Below are 20,457 nucleotides of genomic sequence, written 5' to 3'. Positions count from 1 at the left end.
TGACTTTAATGGTAGACTATCATACGACAGCTTAAAATAATTCTTTTATAATGTTATTTTAAAAGATTACGCAATGATTTGTTTAATTATCAAAATTTGACAAGATGCTGACTTGACAGAGTAATATGGTATCTCGTTTATGTTTCTCATATTTATTTAACTGCTTGAAAATGACAAAAATAAAAAAAGCTCAATGGCAGGAGACTTCAAGCTAGGGATAGGAAAGAAAAACGCACAATTTGTTAAAAGTTTATAATTATTATTGTACATCAACTATGATTTTAGAGGTAGAACATTCTACTCTTAAAAGTAAACGGGTAGCGCGGTAAGAATTATAATTAAATAATAATTTCAAATAGTTCGCTGCGTTAATATCATCTATAGGCGGAGTAGATATACCCAATTTTAACACAATATACTTTTAAAATTGCATAAAACCTTCAAGTAACCAGAAATGGCCAATAACGCATTTACGTCATCAAAATTATAATAAACAAAAAATATAAGATATCTCTTTAATAGACAATTTTACATCTGATTTTTTTGTAGAATTTTCAGAATTCCATTAAATGATTTCACGTAGAAAACTTATTGGTATGACAATATTATTTTTTACACATTTCATTTGTCCATTAAAGAATTGAATTAAAGATACATTTTTTTTCAATTCACAGCTGATTGCGTTTATAATATATTGTAAATAATCAATTCTACCTTAAAAAATGAAGAGTTTATCACAGAAAATAATAAATATCAAAAATAATAAATTGATGGCTCATTTTACGCACCGAGTTACAAAATATAATATAAACTCAAAACGATTCAATTTAAAATATAAAAATTACACTTAAACACTGTAAGTAAACTGTTAATTTCAATTATAAGAGGTTATATTTTAAGTATCGAAAGCAAGGAATGTTAATTTACGAACCAATTTACAAAATAACAAATTGCATATGTTGTTTATTTTAGCCTGAGTACACACTGCTAGAATACAACTACAGGCATTATGTCCTCAGCCTAATCGAAGCATTTAAAACACATAGAATAATTATATATACGTATTACTTATTATGTCAATTTTATTTTTGGACGACAATATCGCTCGCCGTTCAAACCGCTAAACCTACCGGCGTAGATCCTCCTACCGAAAAAACGTACCGTAATAAACGGCTCAAAATATCCCATAAAATTTGAGAGCGTAATAATCTAGTATATACACACACTTTACAATAATATAAGTATATAATCTAAAAATTCCTGAACACATTTCGATAAGATATGGGACTGTTAGTCTAGCTCGACAGTACGCACTATATGGCACAGATTAAATATGATAAGAAAAATTTAGGCAAGTGCGAAGTTCACAGTAGGCCGAATGTATTTACGACTAAAAAAATATTCTGCAAGTATCAAATTATGATTTGTCATATAAACTAAATCGTATATTTATATATATATTTCTTAAATAATATAATTGAACTCTATACGCCCATGTGCGAAGAGCAAGCTTATTATTAGTTAAATATACTGGTCGTTCTGAGATCTGATCGCTAACTGGCGCCGATACTTGGCCATTACGTAGTGTACGGTTACTTCTGATATCAATTTTACATCAATTTAACTATTCTCCTTGATTATACCAAAACTAGTTCTAAATAAAATAACACTTAAAGGATCGACCACACGTGTGCCATTTGCACATCTGCGGTCACACTTGTGCGAACAAGTTAAGTTTGCAATAAGATGTTAATTGGCTTAGCTGCACAGATGTAACCGCAGTTTAATTCATACCTATGTTTTTTAGCGTGCGTCCAATCCCCAGTTCATAACTAATTATCAAATTCATTATAAAATTATACAATTATAAATATTGTCAAAACATTATACAAATATAATAAACTTTTGCATTAAAGGCATATTCAGCCAATTATAATGACATTTCATCGTTTTCCTTATATGAAGACCACTCATTGATGTATACACTATGGTCCGCTTATTAAATAATACAGTGAGATGTGCAACTCCTTCAACTCAGAACTGGTACAATATTTGTAACATTCCAAATACACACTTTCCTTTGTATTAGAAAATGGATTACAATTCTTTAAGCTGTTGGAAAGTTAACAGTTTCAATAACCAGTTAAAACTAGTTTATAAAAACAATTCGCCAATTCAAGGTTAAATTTTAGATTAAGTATTACGTTGTCGATTGGATCGTATTGCTAATAAATATGTATGCAATATCGTTATGAAAAAAAACACCAGTTAGTAATATCCAAGGAGCAGCACAACTCGGCACGAAACATTAAAATCTAGATTAAAACTTACGCAGAGGTAACTACACTAATCTATAAAAAATTTATAACTTGGCAGATATGTTACTTCACAATGTTACGTCTGTTCGTTTTCAAAAATGTGTTTTTATTTTTTACAAAAGATTTTCTTACATTAAGTAAAAACTATATCATACATCTGAACACTTTTATACTGGTCTATGTAATAACACATTGATCTTTATCTTTTAACATTTGTTTGACAAAATATCAAAAGAAAACGTATCATTATTTTTATATAATAAAAAAAAAAATACTGGCATACACATCGCTTAGACTAAACTAGGGCTAGGTATCATAGTTCCGACTCTAATAATATACTTTACATAAATTTACAACTATATAGCTATTATGCAATTGTTCCAACATGCTTTATTAACTATTGGGTCCAATGGTCATTTTATCAAACTTGATACAACACCATTCATCCAGATAAGAAAAATATATTTCTGCACATCATCTCATGATTATGACGAACTCCGTGACACTGTCGTCTTTTAAAAAGATATATTTAATTTCTATTTACTGATAGAACTCTCCAACTGATCAGGATCACAGTTTAACTGAATTAGCCAGCTAATTCGCGGTTATTACGATGTAGTGTTACGCTGGAGTCATACATTCGCACGCAATTTTTCTTTTCGACAGGTACATTTTCTTTAACATAATAATCAACGTGTTAATGTACTCAATAATTTGTATGCTATATATATTTCTTCTCAATTTTAAAGTCAGCTCAATTTGTAAACTATATATTTTAAATTATAAAAAATTCTCAACATTTTTATAATATGCAGACGCTATATATATTGCTATTTGAAATGGCAATGCAAAGAATATATTATGAGAAAAATTTTCAATATCATCGAATGTGCGACACCAGCATAACAATAAATATACCTTTTTTTATACAAATGAACATGGAACTTTATAATTGTATATTAAGAAACCTGATGTTATCATTTCTTAATCGTTATTATAAAAATTGTACAACGACAAATATACAAAAAGAAGTTTTAAAAAGATATCAGCTTTGCAAAATCGCAACGTTTGCACTCCCGTATATTGTCGCAAGGGATGACATCACTCGTGCGTCGAAGGCAAAGGTCACTCGACTCGAATCGACAACATTCGAAGCATCGCAAACCCGGTGGCTGTCGACGGTACTCGCTCGGTGTAGGTTACGACTGGCGCACGGTACAGTGAAGCCTGAGCAGAAGCGTCGAGCGGTGTTATAAGGCGTGCCAGGGCGGCGTGGCGGGCGCGAGGGGCGCGGGGGGCGCGGCGGGCGCGTGCGGCGCGGGGGGGCTGCCGGCGGCCGACGCCAGCGCCGCGTCCAGCGGGCAGTCGCAGTCGTGCGCGCGCGTGTCGAGGAAGTTCCCGTAGTCGTCCGTGAGCGCCGAGTGGCGCAGCTCGCACACGTGCCGCCGCGCGCCCGACCACCACCAGCTCTCTGGAACGAACACCGATTTCACAGGCACGGAGAAAAATGTCGTAACTCATGGGTTGCCATTAGTAAGCTCAATGTCGATTTAATTGGTCGCCGGTTATCATCTCAGCGTTAAGAATTAATGTCAGTTTACAGTCATTATATTACAATGTCAAGAATGTGATGTTATATATCTCACCCCTACTTATATCGGCGTCGGTTATCAACTCCTCGTTCATGAGCGCCGTCAACGCATCGTCTGTGTGTTTTGAATCTGAAAAATAAAATGTTATTTCGGATTAAAAAAAAACTTGTTATTTGGTACAAAAGTAATTCCACACAGTATTATAATAAAGATACAAGCACGAAGCAGTACTTGAGAACTATCCATACTCACTATTCTCCTCTTTGACCACTGGCTCTTCCTTGATTATGGCCGTGGTAGGCGTAGTCGGCGTTGTGGGGGTGTTCGGCGCGGTAGGTGTGGTGGGGGTGGCGGGCGGTGTCGGCGCTGCGTCCACACCGGAGGCGCCAGCTTCGCCGCTACTATTTGAACTGCATTCTGGGCTATAAGGAGCCATCTGGGAAGAAAAATAATAATTGCATGATAATTTTATATTAAAGTGTATCATGACCTTTAATAAAATATACTGAGACTTACTGCTATAACGTAAGATGTTTTAATTTTAGCGATATAGTAAATGATTTCAAAATTTCAAGTTACTTACTCGCAAACTACGTCTGCGCCGTGGCGTTACTTCTGCCATTTTGTAGCTACTGTCCATAGCCCAGTAGGAACCCTTCCCTGGGTCATCCTTACTGCGAGCCACCTTCATGAAACACTTGTTTAAAGACAGATTGTGTCTTATCGAGTTCTGTAAAAATTGTTGTCAATGGTAAAAAATCTGTTTACACCATCATCTATGTTATAAGTAACATTGCACATACATTTATACTTAAAAATGAGAATAATATCAAAATTCATATGGAAACAAGAAATAAAATAAAAAAAATAGTTTTTTGAGAGGTTCTGCTGATAAATGATAGTCATGAGTACACTTTTAACTTTTGCAATGTATTCATGTCATAAATTTATATTAAACTAGACCCGACTCGGCTTCGCACAGGTACAATACTATACTATACTATACTTATAACATGCTGTAAAGGGTTTGCAATGTAAGCACAAAAATATGTGTTTATTTACAACATCACAATCGAATAAAAAAACCACTTAAGAAACCTCTAAAATTATCAGTGTTTCTCTACTATATTGTGCATGTATTATACATATAAACCTTCCTCTTGAATCACTCTATGTATTAAAAAAACCGCATCAAAATCTGTTTCATTTTAAAGATTTAAGTGTACACAGGGACAGACAGCAGTAAGCAACTTTGTTTTATACTATGTAATTATATATTAGCTTAGCTATATTATATATTATTATTATATACATAGCTTGTAGAAATAGAGAACTCAACTACTCCCTAACAAGCCTCACAAAAAAATAAGCTTTCATTTGGTAAAACATGATCTGAATCCTTTTTCCTAAAGGGTTATAAAACATAATTATGTTTAAATAAATAACCAATTCATTGTAAGTTTAGAAGAATTGATAGACAGGTAATCTTGGCAATTTCATTTTGGTTAATATTATCAGGGTAACTTTAGTTTTTTTAATCCTACTAATATTATAAATGCGAAAGTAACTCTGTCTTTTACCTCTTTATGCTTAAATGCCTGAATTGATTTAGATAAAGTTTGAGTACCGAGGAAGGACAGAGGCTGCTTTTTTAAAATTTACTCATTGAGAGTATTAAATGTAAGGTGAAGATGTGTTTGCGTATAACCTCATGCCCGTACAGCTGAGGTCTATCTATTTTATTGTAAGAAGTATTCTTACCATCCATCCTTTTCCGGCTTCTTTGTAATAAGGGAATGCATTACAGATGTAGTTGTATATCTCATTAAGTGTCATCTTGCCATTCGGACTACTGCTGATTGCTAATCTGATCATACTAGCATAGCTGAAATAAAAAAAAAAATTCATGTAAACCCAGCCTACTCTTTATTTGTTTTCAAATTGCCTTTTTTTTATAAGTTTGATGTGTGCCAGGATGTTTTAAACATTTTAATGAGTAATCAAGCATTGACCAATTTGACAAATATATAAAATGATCTAAGAGTAAAATCTTTATGGATAAGTAATATAAGCGTTTAAGTTAATTTTTCTTGTTTCCTTGTAAAGTAATTAATTTCTAGTTTAGTCTAAAACCATTATGAGATTATTATTCAAATTACAAATTAAAATAATAATTAAGGCCATTGTAGCAGAAAAAAAACACAAAAAGAATTGTAGCTAGGATTTGACCCTGAAAATTTTTTAAGATGAAGAAATATTGATTTTATCAATTGTCCTAAGGTGAGTCATTTGTAAATAATATGAAGGTTTCTTGAGGAAAACGTTACCTGTAAGCTGGCTTAGCATGTTTGATTTTATTTGTATTTTGTTTCTGATCGATTTCCTTGTTGTTGTTTTCCTGTTGGAGTGATGGCGGCTGCACATCTTCGTATAGGAAGCGAGGAATGGGGCCCAAGGGACTGTGTCTCGGAGGCCCCGGGCTGTACGCCGGGAGCCACTCCACTCCAGGCGAATCACTCATTGTCCAACATACAACGCACCTTCATACACGAACTTATTTCACGATTTCATTATTTAACGTAAAAATTCCGTTAAAGATTAATCGCACTACGCAGCCCTTGATACAGTGTCTTGTGGGCGTCGAAGACACTTGCTACCTTTTATGAAGATGATCTCTGTTTTTCATTGTAAAACATCAATTAAAAATCCTTGGAGTGTCGGCAGAAGTCACTTACACAATTTGCGAAATTTATTGCAAATAAAGCAAAATTAGGGTATAAAGTAGCCTTAGACATCAATAAAACATGAAAAAGAACACAAAACATTAAAGAAAATGTAATTTTCAGAAAAATGAAATTATTATGACATTTGAGGCGCCTACAACAAGGAAAATGGCGACGAACAGATAAAGACTTAAGACTCGGTTAATAAATATGTCTACATACATTTTAGTTCATAAATAAATAAAATAAAGTATTTAATTTATATTTTTTATTTATTTCAAAAACCCAAAATATAATTTATATTTAATTATATATATGATATGTAGATGTTTCTTTTTTTATTATTTTGCAAATGGATCACAAATTATTATTCTCTATAGCAATATTCTCAGTGTGACCATAAAATGAATTTAAAAAACTGTCAGTTTATATTAAGCATTTGCGGGGGGTGATTGTGTCTTGTGTTTTCTATTTTTAACGGTTTGTTGATAATAAATGTTCATACACGCCGGCTATTGTAGCGAAACTGTGTGAACACTTGTGTTTATTTGGTTAATGTTGATTGAAAAGTGGCGCGTTAAAGATGACGACCCAACCAGAAGTCGGTGTGTCCGATTTCGTCCTTCTGGACAATTTGACTACGGACAAGTTCATTGAAAATTTGCAACTGAGGTAATTCCTATATGTTCTTTACCTAGAGTTTAAAATAGCTTAGTTTTTTCATTTTAGGTCCAATAGAAGTGTCCCAATTCTACTTCTAAGTAAACTTTGAAAAGTTTGCCTCCAAAGTTGTAAAAACTATTCAAAGTTTCAATGTCTTATAATGTAATGAATAATGATATGTGACTTTATAAATATCACCTTGTTAGCACTTGTGTAAATAATGATCTGGCTTAAGTTGAATTCATTATAATTATAATTAATAAAAACAAATGTGAAAAAAAAACAAAAGGTTTTTATCACAGATGCATAATTATTTTAGTATTTACATGTTCGTTATTTAAAAATAAATAAATATCCATAATAACTTTTAAATTGTTAAATTAAAAATAATATTAAAATTGTTCTGAACTTAATGATATCATTAAGTTCAGAACAATTTTTATTCTAAATATTTTACTGAGTTTATAGAGCTTAAAATAACTATTAAATGTTTAATGTTTATTTAAACTTTTAATAAAAATAATTAATTCGTATTATTATAAATATCTAAGTATGCAAACAGATTCTGTTTTTTTTTTATAATTAAATGATTTTTTTATATTAATGGAACATAAATATTACAAGAATTCAATTTTTTTTTTTCTTTATTTAAGAGCTTTGTCGCTAAAGCGACTATGTCACCCTGTTATTAAACATTTATATTAATTCAGCTTCTAAATTTACGTAACCCTGCCCTTTATTGGTATTATAAAAATATTATACTTGCTGTGACTCACATCTGAATCTACATTGTTGTCTTTTGAAATTTATGACCTACTAGTTATCGTTGAAGATTAATTCGCATTGTAGATGTTAGTCGTCTGGTGTTAGACGTAAAAAGTAGTCCACGTCCATCTTGGAGTTCAAACTTACTTTATACCAAATTGCAATTTAAAACTGGGAAAGAGTGAAATATAAGATTTTTTAACAAAGTTATTGTTATTAATTTTAAATATTACTTTCTATTGAGCCAATACACACATTGTTATGTCTGATTTTTTTTTATCTTTAACATGCATTTTGGACAATTAATTTTAAATTATACGTAAAAGTTGGCTAGTTTGTATAGGTAATTATAAGGCCACTCGATTATTTTATTGTCATTATCTCTTTGGTGCTAAACTCGGTTTAGATAAGAGTAAACATACATTTGCAGGTAATTTACAAATTTTAATACTATAGCTATAATTTCGTGAATTATTATATTTAAATAGTATTTTTAGATTAGTATAAAAATTTCATAAATAGCTCTGTTTTTAAAAAGTTACCTGCTTTGGAATGATGTCCTTGGAGATTATTTTAAATATACAGTAGCTAAACTGTTTGAATATGTTTTATTTGGTTTATTTATTATGATAAGTATTCATATTTCCAGTATATTTATTTTTATACCATTTTATTCCAGTATATTAAGATATAGTTGTTTTGTTTTAATCTTAACTAAATGCAATTTTCATTTTTAAAGTCAACTGTTAGGTCTGGTTTTAGACCAAAATATATTATAAATAGTTAAGCAAATACTCATGAGTACCTTTGACAATATTTGAGTTTGTAAGTAGTTTTGCAAACTCATTCTTAATGTACAAATTTTGTTTGTTAAGTTAAACATGATTGTAGCCTGTGTAGAATATCCTAATTCAATGCAAAGCATTTAAATTGTGCACGTACAAAGTCGTCCTGTAAAGTTCGCCAAAGAAGGTTACGTCCCTGGCAGCCGCTTGTCTGGCAAACCCCTAGTTACGATACGGACAGTAAATATGCCACGAAACCATACGTAGGAGTGAACGTAGCTACTTACTAGGTGTTGCCTCAGGTCACATAGCACATCATTTATTATTTCGCTTCTATGTAAAAAGGCTAAAAAAAACTCTAAATAATGTGTAATTTATATTGACACTAGCTGTTCCCGTCGACTCCATCGCACCAAACATTTTTTAACGTGTATATTTAGACTCTATCATTTTAGACATCCGTATTCTTATCCAGGTTCCAACCAACCCCAATGTCTAATTTCAGTACAATCCAACCCCTCAAGAGGTGACTTAAAAAAGAAGCCTATGTCCTTTTCCGAGGCTCAAACTATCTTCGTACCAAATTTCATCTGAATCGGTTCAATGAGGCAAGCGCGGAAAGGTATTAGTATAGATTTTTATTGAAATGGTTACTCTGATTTAAAAGATCACTACTCAAACGACTAAGCTTTCGCACGTTGTTAAAGTCAATTGATCGATCTATTTATGATACATCTTCAACGCTAAGTTTTTGTTTTACAATTTTATAAAATGACCGTCTAGGAACACCTCATGTTGACATAATAAAATATTAAAATACATAATAATTAACGTACGACATGTACACTAAATAATTATATTCTCCCTTTAATGAATGGCTAACTTTATACCGAAACAATTTAAGACGTGTTTGGGATTTTATAAATGTAGTACTGCTTGGTAACCAATTTATTATTATTTATATACTACAAGCGGAACCTGCTGTTTTACCCGCTTCTAACGGCCTTTTATCTCCTTTGGAATGGAGTTTGGTAAATTCCGTTCTTAGCCGTCTCCACTCTAAGGAACCTGTCAAATTTCAAGTTGGTAGGTGTCATAGTTTTTGACATTTCGTGATTTGGTGTTAGGCATAAGAAAGTAGCCTTTGTCCTTCCTTGAGTTTCAAGCTTCCTTCATACTAAATATCATCAATTTCTGTTCAATTGTTTGGCCTTAAAAGAGCGACAGACAGACAGCGTTACTTTCGCATTTATTATATTATTATAGCTTTAAGATTCATTAATCATTTTCATAAAGTGATTATTGTTTTATTTGGCCATATCAGCTCTATTATAATATAAATAGTAACTCTGTGTGTCTGTAGCGTATTTAAGGTCAGAAGAAATTTCCTACGAAACAGGCTTAACCAAGGAAAATGATATACTTACAAGTTCTTGAAACTTTTTCGCCATAAACTCTACTGAATTCTACATGGGCAAAGCGGAGTTAGCTAGTAATTTTATTTATCAATGTGAAATATTTTTATATTATATCTATTATGAATAATTTCACCTCGCGAAGATGTATCCGAGAATTGTTTATACACGATGATTCCGTCGGACAATGGCGCGCTGTCATCGGCTGATGTCATCGCTCAAGGTGTTGTAATAAGTACCATTATTACTTTTTCCTTATAACTGCATTTGGTAGAATAACCTTTGACGGACGTCTCACACTTAATTTAATTGTTGTTAACCTAGGAATAGTTACACATACGTTCTTAGCTTATTGTATAATAAATTGTTTTACAATTTATTTATTTACAAGGTTAGAATTTAAAGCGAAACTGGGAAGCGCAGCCACTATATATTAAAATTTTATCTTAAACTTTCTATGTAAATTGGTGTAGTAAATTTTTTCAGTTAAGCGATTTTTTCAAAATAACCGTCTCGTTCTTTTAACGGAATAGGTTTTAATTCATAATTAATTTTAGGCTGTACAAACAAAAGGGTTTGTCAATAAACAAATGTGAAATAAAAAGAAATAACAAATATAAATAACATTACAAGCAAATTTCGTCATGGACATACATATGCAGAGATTATATCATTTGGTCATTTGGTTTAATTTTGAGGTCGTTCGTGGTTCATCATGGCCTCTGTATTGATATTGGTCACGGCTGCAATTCTCAGTAGAGAATAGTCAACTATGCATGAGAAATTATAATACAAAAGTGTGTGGCCAAGTAAATCTATCCTCTGATGGGACGGCAAACTGCCTCGACCAAAGAGAGATCAAACTTTTAAGAATGAACGATTTTAAATTCTATCATTGTCATATCAGCTATTTTGTTATTTAATAACAAAAATGAGACAAATGAAGTGAAATTTATTAAAGCACGATTAAACGTCTACTTTTTAAGTACTGGTTTGGATTCTAGAATATATTAAGAATACCGCCTAGAAACTTAGTGTTACTCGTTTTCATATGTCAACAATGTATAAAAAATTATCCATCATAAAAACCAACCAACCAATGAATAACGAACAACAGACTCCCGAACCATAAAAGAAGATGTTTCTGAACCGCAGATCGCAGTTCGTGGCACTTACCCCGTTGTTTCAATTGAACGACTTCATTTCGCCAACCATTTCGTGTGTTATATGGCTTATGGTATTGCCACCTTCATTACCACATGCCTTTATGATAATACCGTGTTATTGCAATGCATAAGTTGCATGTTTTACATAGTCGTAAACTGGGGTTGTAACTGTTTTTTTAGTAAATAAATATGTACGTAAAAAAAGGGTAACCGCTCAGACCCGTCCAATTATAGGCCTATAGCCATCACCCCCTTGTTCTCCAAGGTAATGGAGTCCATTGTAAACTATCAGCTCCTGCGGTATCTAGAAGAGTACCTGCTGATTAGTAACCGCCAGTACGGTTTCCGTCGAGGTCGCTCAGCCGGTGATCTTCTAGTTTACCTTACTCATAAATGGGCGGAAGCAGTTGAGAGCAAGGGGGAGGCATTAGCAGCCAGTCTGGACATAGCGAAGGCCTTCGATCGCGTGTGGCACAAAGCGCTTCTTTCGAAGCTTCCTTCCTATGGGCTTCCCGGGAAATTATGCAGTTGGATTACCAGCTTTTTGGCAGATCGGAGCATCAAGGTCGTTGTCGACGGTGCATGCTCCGACCAAAAATTCGTCAACGCTGATGTTCCACAAGGCTGCGTTCTGTCACCCACTCTGTTTCTTCTGCATATCAATGACTTGTTGCAAATCAGGAACATTCACTGCTATGAAGACGACAGTACGGTTGACACCTCATACACCGGCCGTGCTAATATTTCTCGGGAAAACGTCGAAGAAAACCGGAACAAACTTGTGTCTGAAATCGAGTCTTCGTTAAACGAAGTCTCGAACTGGGGCCGGCTAAACCTAGTCCATTTCAACCCCAAAAAGACGCAAGTTTGCGCGTTAACCGCTAAAAAAACACCATTCGTCGTATCTCCACGATTCGAGAACATTCCGTTAGCCGCCACAGCTAGTATCGGAATACTTGGCGTTGATGTTTCGAGCCTCGTTCAGTTCCGCGGTCAACTGGAAGGCAAAGCCAAATTGGCATCAAAAAAGCTTGGTGTGCTCAGCAAGGCAAGACAGTATTTCACGTCGGCCCATCGCCTAAGACTATACAAGGCGCAAATTCGGCCTCACATGGAGTACTGCTCTCACCTCTGGGCGGGTGCTCCCCAGTACCAGCTCCTTCCATTTGACCGTATCCAACGTAGAGCAGCTCGAATTATCGACGATCAAGCCCTTTCTGATCTGCTCGATCCTTTGGCGTTGCGTAGAGATGTTGGATCACTCTGCATCTTCTACCGAATTTTCCACGGGGAGTGTTCCGAGGAATTGTTTGGATTAATCCCGGCAGCTGAATTCCATCTTCGGACATCTCGACAAAATTCTAAATTTCACCCACACCACTTAGATGTCCGTAAATCCACAACAGCGCGATTTTTAAGGCATTTTCTGCCTCGCACAACCACTCTGTGGAACCAGCTTTCGCCGGCGGTTTTTCCGAACCGATACGACTTGGGAACCTTCAAGAAAAGAGCGTACTTATTTCTTAAAGGCCGGCAACGCACCTGTAACCCCCCTGGTGTTGCAGATGTCCATGGGCGGTGGTAGTCGCTTTCCATCAGGTGAGCCTCCTGCTCGTTTGCCCCCTATACCATAAAAAAAAAAAAAACGTATGTTATGCCTGAGTTCTCTATTCGACCAATTGTGGTGAAGGTGGTGAAGTGTTCTACGTACGTCAGAGAGGGCATTTGCAAAATATAAACTTTTTTTGTAGAACAAGTAAACTTTGGCAAAGTTTTCCTTTCTTGTCATGAACTTATGACGTCCAATAAAAATGTAATCCAAACCATTCAACAGGTTCAGATTCCTGCCAATTATTTCTTTCCTTTCATCATAAATACATGTATATATGTTTTAGTAGCTTTTATCCTGTAGAGTCTAGATTAGAACTTGTGGCAATCAAATATCTTTGAATAAAAATAAAATCCACGTATTTAATAAAATGCGTTTTTTTCTCTTATGTTTAGGTACTCAGTCGAATAAAATTGAAAGATAAAACCTGATATATTTTATATTATACATATAAAAGCGTTCATTCGTCGACTAACTGACAAATAAAGCACAGGTTACACTACAGTGCTTGAACTTTTGAGGAGACCTTCATTTTGTAATGTCAGAGCATTATAAAAGGATTTCGGAATACATTGATTTTAAGAGATCACGTACTCCCATAAAATTGTTCCAATTTCCAGTATTTTTGGAACATCAGTACAGAAAAAGAACTGAACTTGTCACCTTAAACTATTTATATACGTATGTTTATATATTTATTAGAAAAAGGTAAATACTGTTAAATGATGAGGCTTGTTGAATCTCACTTAGGAATTTAGTAAGGCATGTTTTCTTTCGTTATACTAAATAAGTAACGTGGAAGGGCGCTGTTTAAGTAACGTGAAAATACTTGTTTGATTTTATTATAAGTATATATAATTAACATCATACTCGTTGGTTGTTAACACCCACCTACTCATCACATATTCTACCGTCAAGGAGTAATACTTAGTATTGATGTGTTCCGAATTGAAAGGTAAGTGAGCCAGTGTAACACATTCACATAGTATTTTAGTTCATAAAGTTAGTGGCGCGTTGGTGATGTAAGGAATGTTTTTTTACGGCGTTCGTGACTGTGGTGACCAGTTACCACCGAGTGGCCTATTTGCCAGTCTGCCAACCGATTTGAAATAAATTAAATATTACATTATGTAAACTGTCCTCTTGCTAGTTTTGCCATATCGGCACCTTACGTCCAATGTCTTTTGACATTGAGAAGTACCAAATATAAACGCAACTGAGTTCAAATGAATTCTTATAAGTTATAACCAATGTAATTTCAAGTATTTATTCGTCATTTCCTACAAGACAATATAGATAACGGGGCTGGTCACGTTCGTATTATTCTATGTTACTAATGGAACCCTTATCAGCTTCATTATCAGCAGGTTGTACACACGTGACGGTGGACAGTCAATATTTATGTAGACCAATATATTTAGTTGAATCGTTTGTGGTTGCCATTACCTGGAAGGTTCCATTGATTCATTCAATTTACCAAACATTTTAAATTATAAATACCAAATGTATAAAGTTTAAGATATCTGGTAAAATTAAAAAGGTTTATAAATAAAACTGTCTTTCCAAAATTATATTTTGTTATAGAGGAGGGAGATGGGTAAAGTGACCACTTTACTGGTGCTAGGGCTTCTCACAAAGCGCCTAAATAGGTACCTGTTTAACAATTATTCTACCGTGAAATTATAATACTTTGTATTGCTGAATTCCGGTATGAATGGTTAGTCAGTGTTGGACTTAATCATAACATCAGACTTTATCCTTTAAAAATCAATGATAACAGAAAGAGAGCAATCAGTGCTTAAACACTCTTTGAATAACGTTTACATAAGGCGTGGGCGAGGTGAGGGACCGTCCTTAGATGACGAATTGATGCTTCTTTCTTAAATTAGTTCCAGTATATGGTGTCCATTATTTTAGGTGGTCCATTTGTTCAAATATTGCGGTTGTTAGTCTGTCATAACATTATTTTTTCGCAATAATAAGAAAACGAACTGCATCTCTTCTTAATAGAGTGCGGTTGAGTCCTAACAAGATTCTGAAAATATTTAGTGCTTATAATTTTTGTATTCTGATTTTTTGTGTCGTAATATATTTTGTAGTACTAACATAGTTGTTATGTGTCTTTTGTAACTAACAAGTGGACTATTAATTGTCTTAAATAAACGAAATAATTATTATTATATTATTATAAAAAAAGGTTAAAAGGTAGTACCGGTCCAATAATAATATTCTTATGCGTTAAAAATTTATTACACATATAAATTCATCGTGTATTATGTTTATGAATGTTATTACCATTGATAATTCGAATTACTTGGTTACTTTTATCGAGGTGTTTACATAATCATTATCGATATAATCACTCATTTATCAATGAAAATAATTTGGATATCGAGTAGACAAGAATCGATTTAACTTTATAGAAATGCATCTTATGTTCCAATACTATTTTGGAGAGTTAATTAATAATCATTACGGGTTTTAAAATACCAGCGGTATGAATCTGTAAGAATTCACTTCATATTGTACTTGTGAAAGGTCTACAAGTGACATTCGGTGATACGGTATTTTGAAGCGTAAATTTACAATTATTGTAGTCAATATTGCATATCACTTTACGTGTTCGGCGTTGTTTGTTCTAACAGCATAGCTCTATTATAATTTTTCCTTTGAAATGTTATGTCTTCACAGAACGGACTTTGATTCTGGAAGTATTTCTACTATCCAAAATTGTCACTTTATCGCATTTTCTTATTCCACTTAATCACTGTTCGGTCGAAGTTGAATCGGATTATAATCGATATTAAACTTAGTTTTAATTTGTGGATATTCGAAATCGTGAATAGTAGAGTTAAATGGTGTGCAACGTGCCATGAAATAAACAAATCAAAGTATACATTAATTTGTCTGTTACACTTATAAACTATATAAATGAATTGATGTGACCCAATATTTACCGTAATTATTACATATTAGTTAACAGTTATATCGGCTACGTAACTTATATATTACCAGAAATAGTAATTAAATTCAGTAATACCAACTTCGATAAAATAATCAAATATCAACGCGGTATAAACGAAAAGCAGCGATATCTTTAAATACTGAAAATCTGGTAACAATTCAAATTATTTATATATGTAGATAAAATTTTCAATTAAAAAAGTTACGTAAATATTATAATAATTAAATTATTATTCAAATTAAATAGTTATCAACATTTTGCAAAGCTTAAGTAAGTAAACTTGAATTATTATATATATAATATATAGAATATAATTGTTATTTATGAATTTCTTAATGTTAATATACTTTATTGTAGACCACGAATATAAAATACAGAAATCTTAGGTCTAAAAAATATTAAATAATACTCAAAATGTGTAAAAATATTTGTTGTACAACGTGCGGAATTATGCGGCTAATTAGCTTCTTTTCTCCTTCCTATCTCTTCCAGACAACCCAAATCTCTTGGCAACTGCTTAGTTTTTAAAGAAATTAAACAAATTGATCACCGATTCGGAAAAATACTTTAAAAGAACCAGCGATAGAGTCTCCGCGTGTTGCTTAAAACACAGTATAGTATTCTACAGATTAAAACCCTTATTATATTAAGAGATATACCACGAACCTAAACAACGGCGGGTTCAGATTTAGGTACATATATAATTATTATCCTTCCCACACAAACGTACGTGATGTATGCCGCACTTAAAGTTTTTAGCACAAGGAGTGTAAATAAAAACAGCACTTGAGAAACGGTGTTTGTCCTGTTTTTAACTCGAATACTTCACTTAAGATCTGTGTTTTCTATCCACTTTACATTAGTGATATTACTAAAGAAATGTTTTTATTTTTAAATATGTAAAAGATAAACTAACGCTCATTAATATTTACATTGTTAGGGGTGAACATTGTAGGGTATTTTTTTTTATCATTGCTCTTTACACTGTCTATGTTCAACAAACTTTCGGATCTAACATACTATGTCCCATGTGCCTGCAATAGAATTAACTCGCTACCTACTTCCTCTAATAAAAAAACAGCAATGAGTGTTTGCTTCCTACCCAGCTGAGTTTACGCAGCGTCCTACGACGAAGTAGATGTTCTTGAAGTCATATTTACCTTTTAAAATACTTTTATCCGAAAGGTCAAAAGAAGCAACGTATAAAACGAGCTTCTATGATAAAGGTAATGTTATTATGGACATAGTCTCGCTTGGATGCCCTCGCACATTAACCCAATGGTTTTTTCGTGCTCTGATTATTATGTAAAGGTCGTTCAGGACTAAGTATGGAATTAGTTTAGACCATAGTTCACACGAGAATCTTATCGTTCATTGATATTTGTGTCTTTGATATCTTTGGTTAGGTTGATCAATTTTAGATCATTTCTAAATGTTGAGTGGGTTCTTCAATATATTTGAAACGTCATTTTACAAATTAAATATTGCTGAACAAGAAACAAGAAGTGTAGCGGTTACAGTTTTATTTCTAGTTACAATACATTTAGTAATATTTATTATTACACAACCGACAGAGTCGACGGATTTCGGCCACGATACGCAATCACAAGGACGAATAACGAATTACGCAGATGTTATAATCTATGAGCATTAACAGATGCTTAATCTATTCCCACACTGGTAATCCAATGAGTCGGCAAACCCACAAGGCCGAAGACAGTTTAGGCGCAGGTCGGACAGGAGTGTAAAACTGTCCATTGTCTAACTCGCGGCTGTCACTAAGAATTACAAGACTAATAAACTCGATACATTTTACTGCTCCGATCCAATATTCTTGCTATCTATTAGTCTAACAAAGCATTATTGCCTACGATCCATAGGATTGCCTTCAAAATGAAATTCTTAAACATTTTATCGAAATTGTTCTCTATTAATGCAAAGCTATATATATAGCTATATATATAGCTAGTATTATAAGTGTTATTTAAAATATCGTAATTCAAAATTGGATTTTTTAAAATTTAATGTTATCATATTAAAGAAATGGTATGTAATATAACATTACTTTGATAGTGAAAATTCCTTAAGCCGAACAGAAAATAATTCAATACGTTAATAGTTATAAAGCTAGGTGTTGCGTGCTTGTACGTCCCCTAGGTATAAGTAGGTACATTAATATTCATATTGACTTACCACAATGTTATGACAATAATTTGCGTGTTTCGAAGATATGTTTTTATTCTTGTTGCATTTTTTTACTGAACAAAACAATTAATATTTTGGCCAACAGAGGAAATAAAAGGTTATTTTTTTGTCTGCCCGATTAATATAAAGTTTTTCAAAGTCACTAGGTAATTCCCATTCAAAGACAAAAACCAATAAGACTGAATAGTTGAAGAAAAGTAAGTTATAAATCTCAATAATAAATAATTACATGTATATTATCCATTTTTATTTTATTATTGACTTGAATCAGTTCGTGACCACGACAGGTGCAACTCGGTCGAAACGTCTGCAAAATAATAAAGAGGGTATCGTCGCGGTGAAGACCCGAATATAATATAAAACTACGCCTCGTTAAATGTTTCTCCTTAATCGTAGGTTGTTGCGTGATTAACTTTTCTCAATAATAGTGTTTTCAATCTAGCCTATTTTTATTTCAATGTTGCTGGTGAATTATAATTTTAAAAGTTCGTTCAAATAAATATGCAATTAAACTCTACTGTTCAAACTTTCATTACCTATTTGGGTAATCACTCTATGGTATTATTTTATATTAATATCCTTCGTTAGTGTTTACATACCTTCCATAAGAAATGTTCATGTGAAATTTCATTACACTCATTTAGGCTTAGAGACTGTACCATGTGAGATTGACCCATTAAATTAATTATTTAAAATAATCATGAAATAATGATTTATACGTTGTTGTTTTTATAAACTTCACTTTATTTTATAGTGAGAATAATATTTTCTTGTTTTAAAGTTTTGTTAGCAAGATTATATAAAACGTATGTTTGTATCAAAGTTCGCCCTGGCTGACTATCAACGCAGAGCTTAAACAATATGGACGACATTAATAATAATCAATATATCATAAAATATAGATTTAAGATCAAAAATGTTATCCTGAAAATTTCATTTTATTGTTAACAATGAATCGATAGATTGACATAACATTTTTTCCAACAATATATATTTAATACATCGGGTCATTACGTTTTAATTCGAAACCTTTTGTTATCACGTGTCTGACAGGCGTAAAGATTTTCGTCCGATGTTGACAGATCAAAATTTATAAAAGCGACGTCGCGACGCTTAATACTAGTACTTCCAGTATTATAATCACTGCACGTTATTATCTTCAACATTAGTGTAGTAGTCTAATATGATTATTATATTCTACGTTTTAAACAATAAACACTCAGGTGATTGAGTATACTTGAAAATAATTGAGACGTTATTTAACAAATTATATTTAATTGTAATGTTATCACGTAACTATCAGGAATTGGAAAATTTTATATTTAATTTAAATTAAGTACATACATACATATGTAATAAATTACATTAAACTTGAAATAAACGTTTCGAGCACTTTGCAGTGTTCGTGGTCACGGGCAGACGTCGGGATGTTAAAATTAAAATAATTAATATACGCGATTAAATCCGTTAAAAAATAGTTTTATTTCAATGTGTAATAATCGCGAAAATCTAAGACTACATTAAACTTAACCAACGATTCTTGAAGACGTGAAGTGAAGCAAAACATAGTAATGAAAAAAGAAATCTTTTTCAATCAGTAGTAGAGACTCAATTGTGCTTTCTTTAGTCGCCTTTATAATATTATACTAAGAATAATTTACTTTGTAAATAGCTTCGTACAGGCCTGTTTATCATTTTTCCGCAAAGCAGTAATGTTTTATACTGATGTGTTCCGGTTTCAATGAGTAGTGTAGGAGTGTTTGTTTCTAAAACAAAAAATCCTGAAAGGAGTTCAACAAAAAGTATTGCCATTGAAAATAACTTGTTCGTTCGTTATTATTTTTTTCATTCTTCATTGGCATTTAAAAAGCCATTAATCACATATAAAAAAAATAGTATTCACGCGATTCGATTTTTTAAAAGTTTTTGTAATGATAATATCGTTTGTATCTCAATCTATTAAATAAGTCATTTGATGCTAAGCGTCGTCTTCCGGGTTATACTGTAGGTCGTATGTTATTGACGACGTTGAACGGACAGAGGAAACGGAAAGTGCAAATTGAGCTTCCTTTGCTTGACCCTCAGGTAGAGATGATTCGTCTTCTTCACGTTTGAAATAGAGGTTTAAGATTGATGTGAGTTGACTACACTTGAACAATATTTTTTTAACTGACTTGCTCTCTGCTAGGCATAGATCTTGTTATTAATTCAATCGATCCTTTGTAATTGGCAAAAAATTGAGACAAATCGG

At 32.8% G+C, this 20,457-nt stretch overlaps 2 protein-coding genes across 2 annotated transcripts in view; one reads left to right on the top strand and one right to left on the bottom strand.

Moving 5' to 3' along the window:
- Positions 1–249: 249 nt before the first annotated feature.
- On the bottom strand, positions 250–6,782 carry LOC125068281 (forkhead box protein J3-like). The gene is made up of 6 exons (XM_047677384.1): positions 6,238–6,782; positions 5,672–5,795; positions 4,494–4,640; positions 4,163–4,346; positions 3,965–4,039; positions 250–3,789 (listed from the first exon to the last, which is right to left on the bottom strand). Exons 1-6 carry the CDS (start codon positions 6,429–6,431, stop codon positions 3,569–3,571), a joined length of 945 nt encoding a protein of 314 aa, XP_047533340.1. The 5' UTR covers positions 6,432–6,782; the 3' UTR covers positions 250–3,568.
- A 291-nt stretch (positions 6,783–7,073) lies between these two features.
- LOC125068065 (unconventional myosin ID) overlaps positions 7,074–20,457 on the top strand; it is a 37,467-nt gene continuing 24,083 nt past the window's right edge. Inside the window, exon 1 of the mRNA XM_047677053.1 lies at positions 7,074–7,305. Within this exon, the coding sequence (XP_047533009.1) occupies positions 7,217–7,305 (89 nt within the window). The 5' untranslated portion in view covers positions 7,074–7,216. The remainder of the gene's footprint in view (positions 7,306–20,457) is intronic.

The sequence above is a fragment of the Vanessa atalanta genome, chromosome 13 (genome assembly GCF_905147765.1).
Source record: "Vanessa atalanta chromosome 13, ilVanAtal1.2, whole genome shotgun sequence".
In the NCBI taxonomy this organism is placed as follows: domain Eukaryota; kingdom Metazoa; phylum Arthropoda; class Insecta; order Lepidoptera; family Nymphalidae; genus Vanessa; species Vanessa atalanta.
The sequence above is the reverse complement of the archived record's forward strand: the minus strand, read 5'-3'. Positions and strand labels throughout refer to the sequence as shown.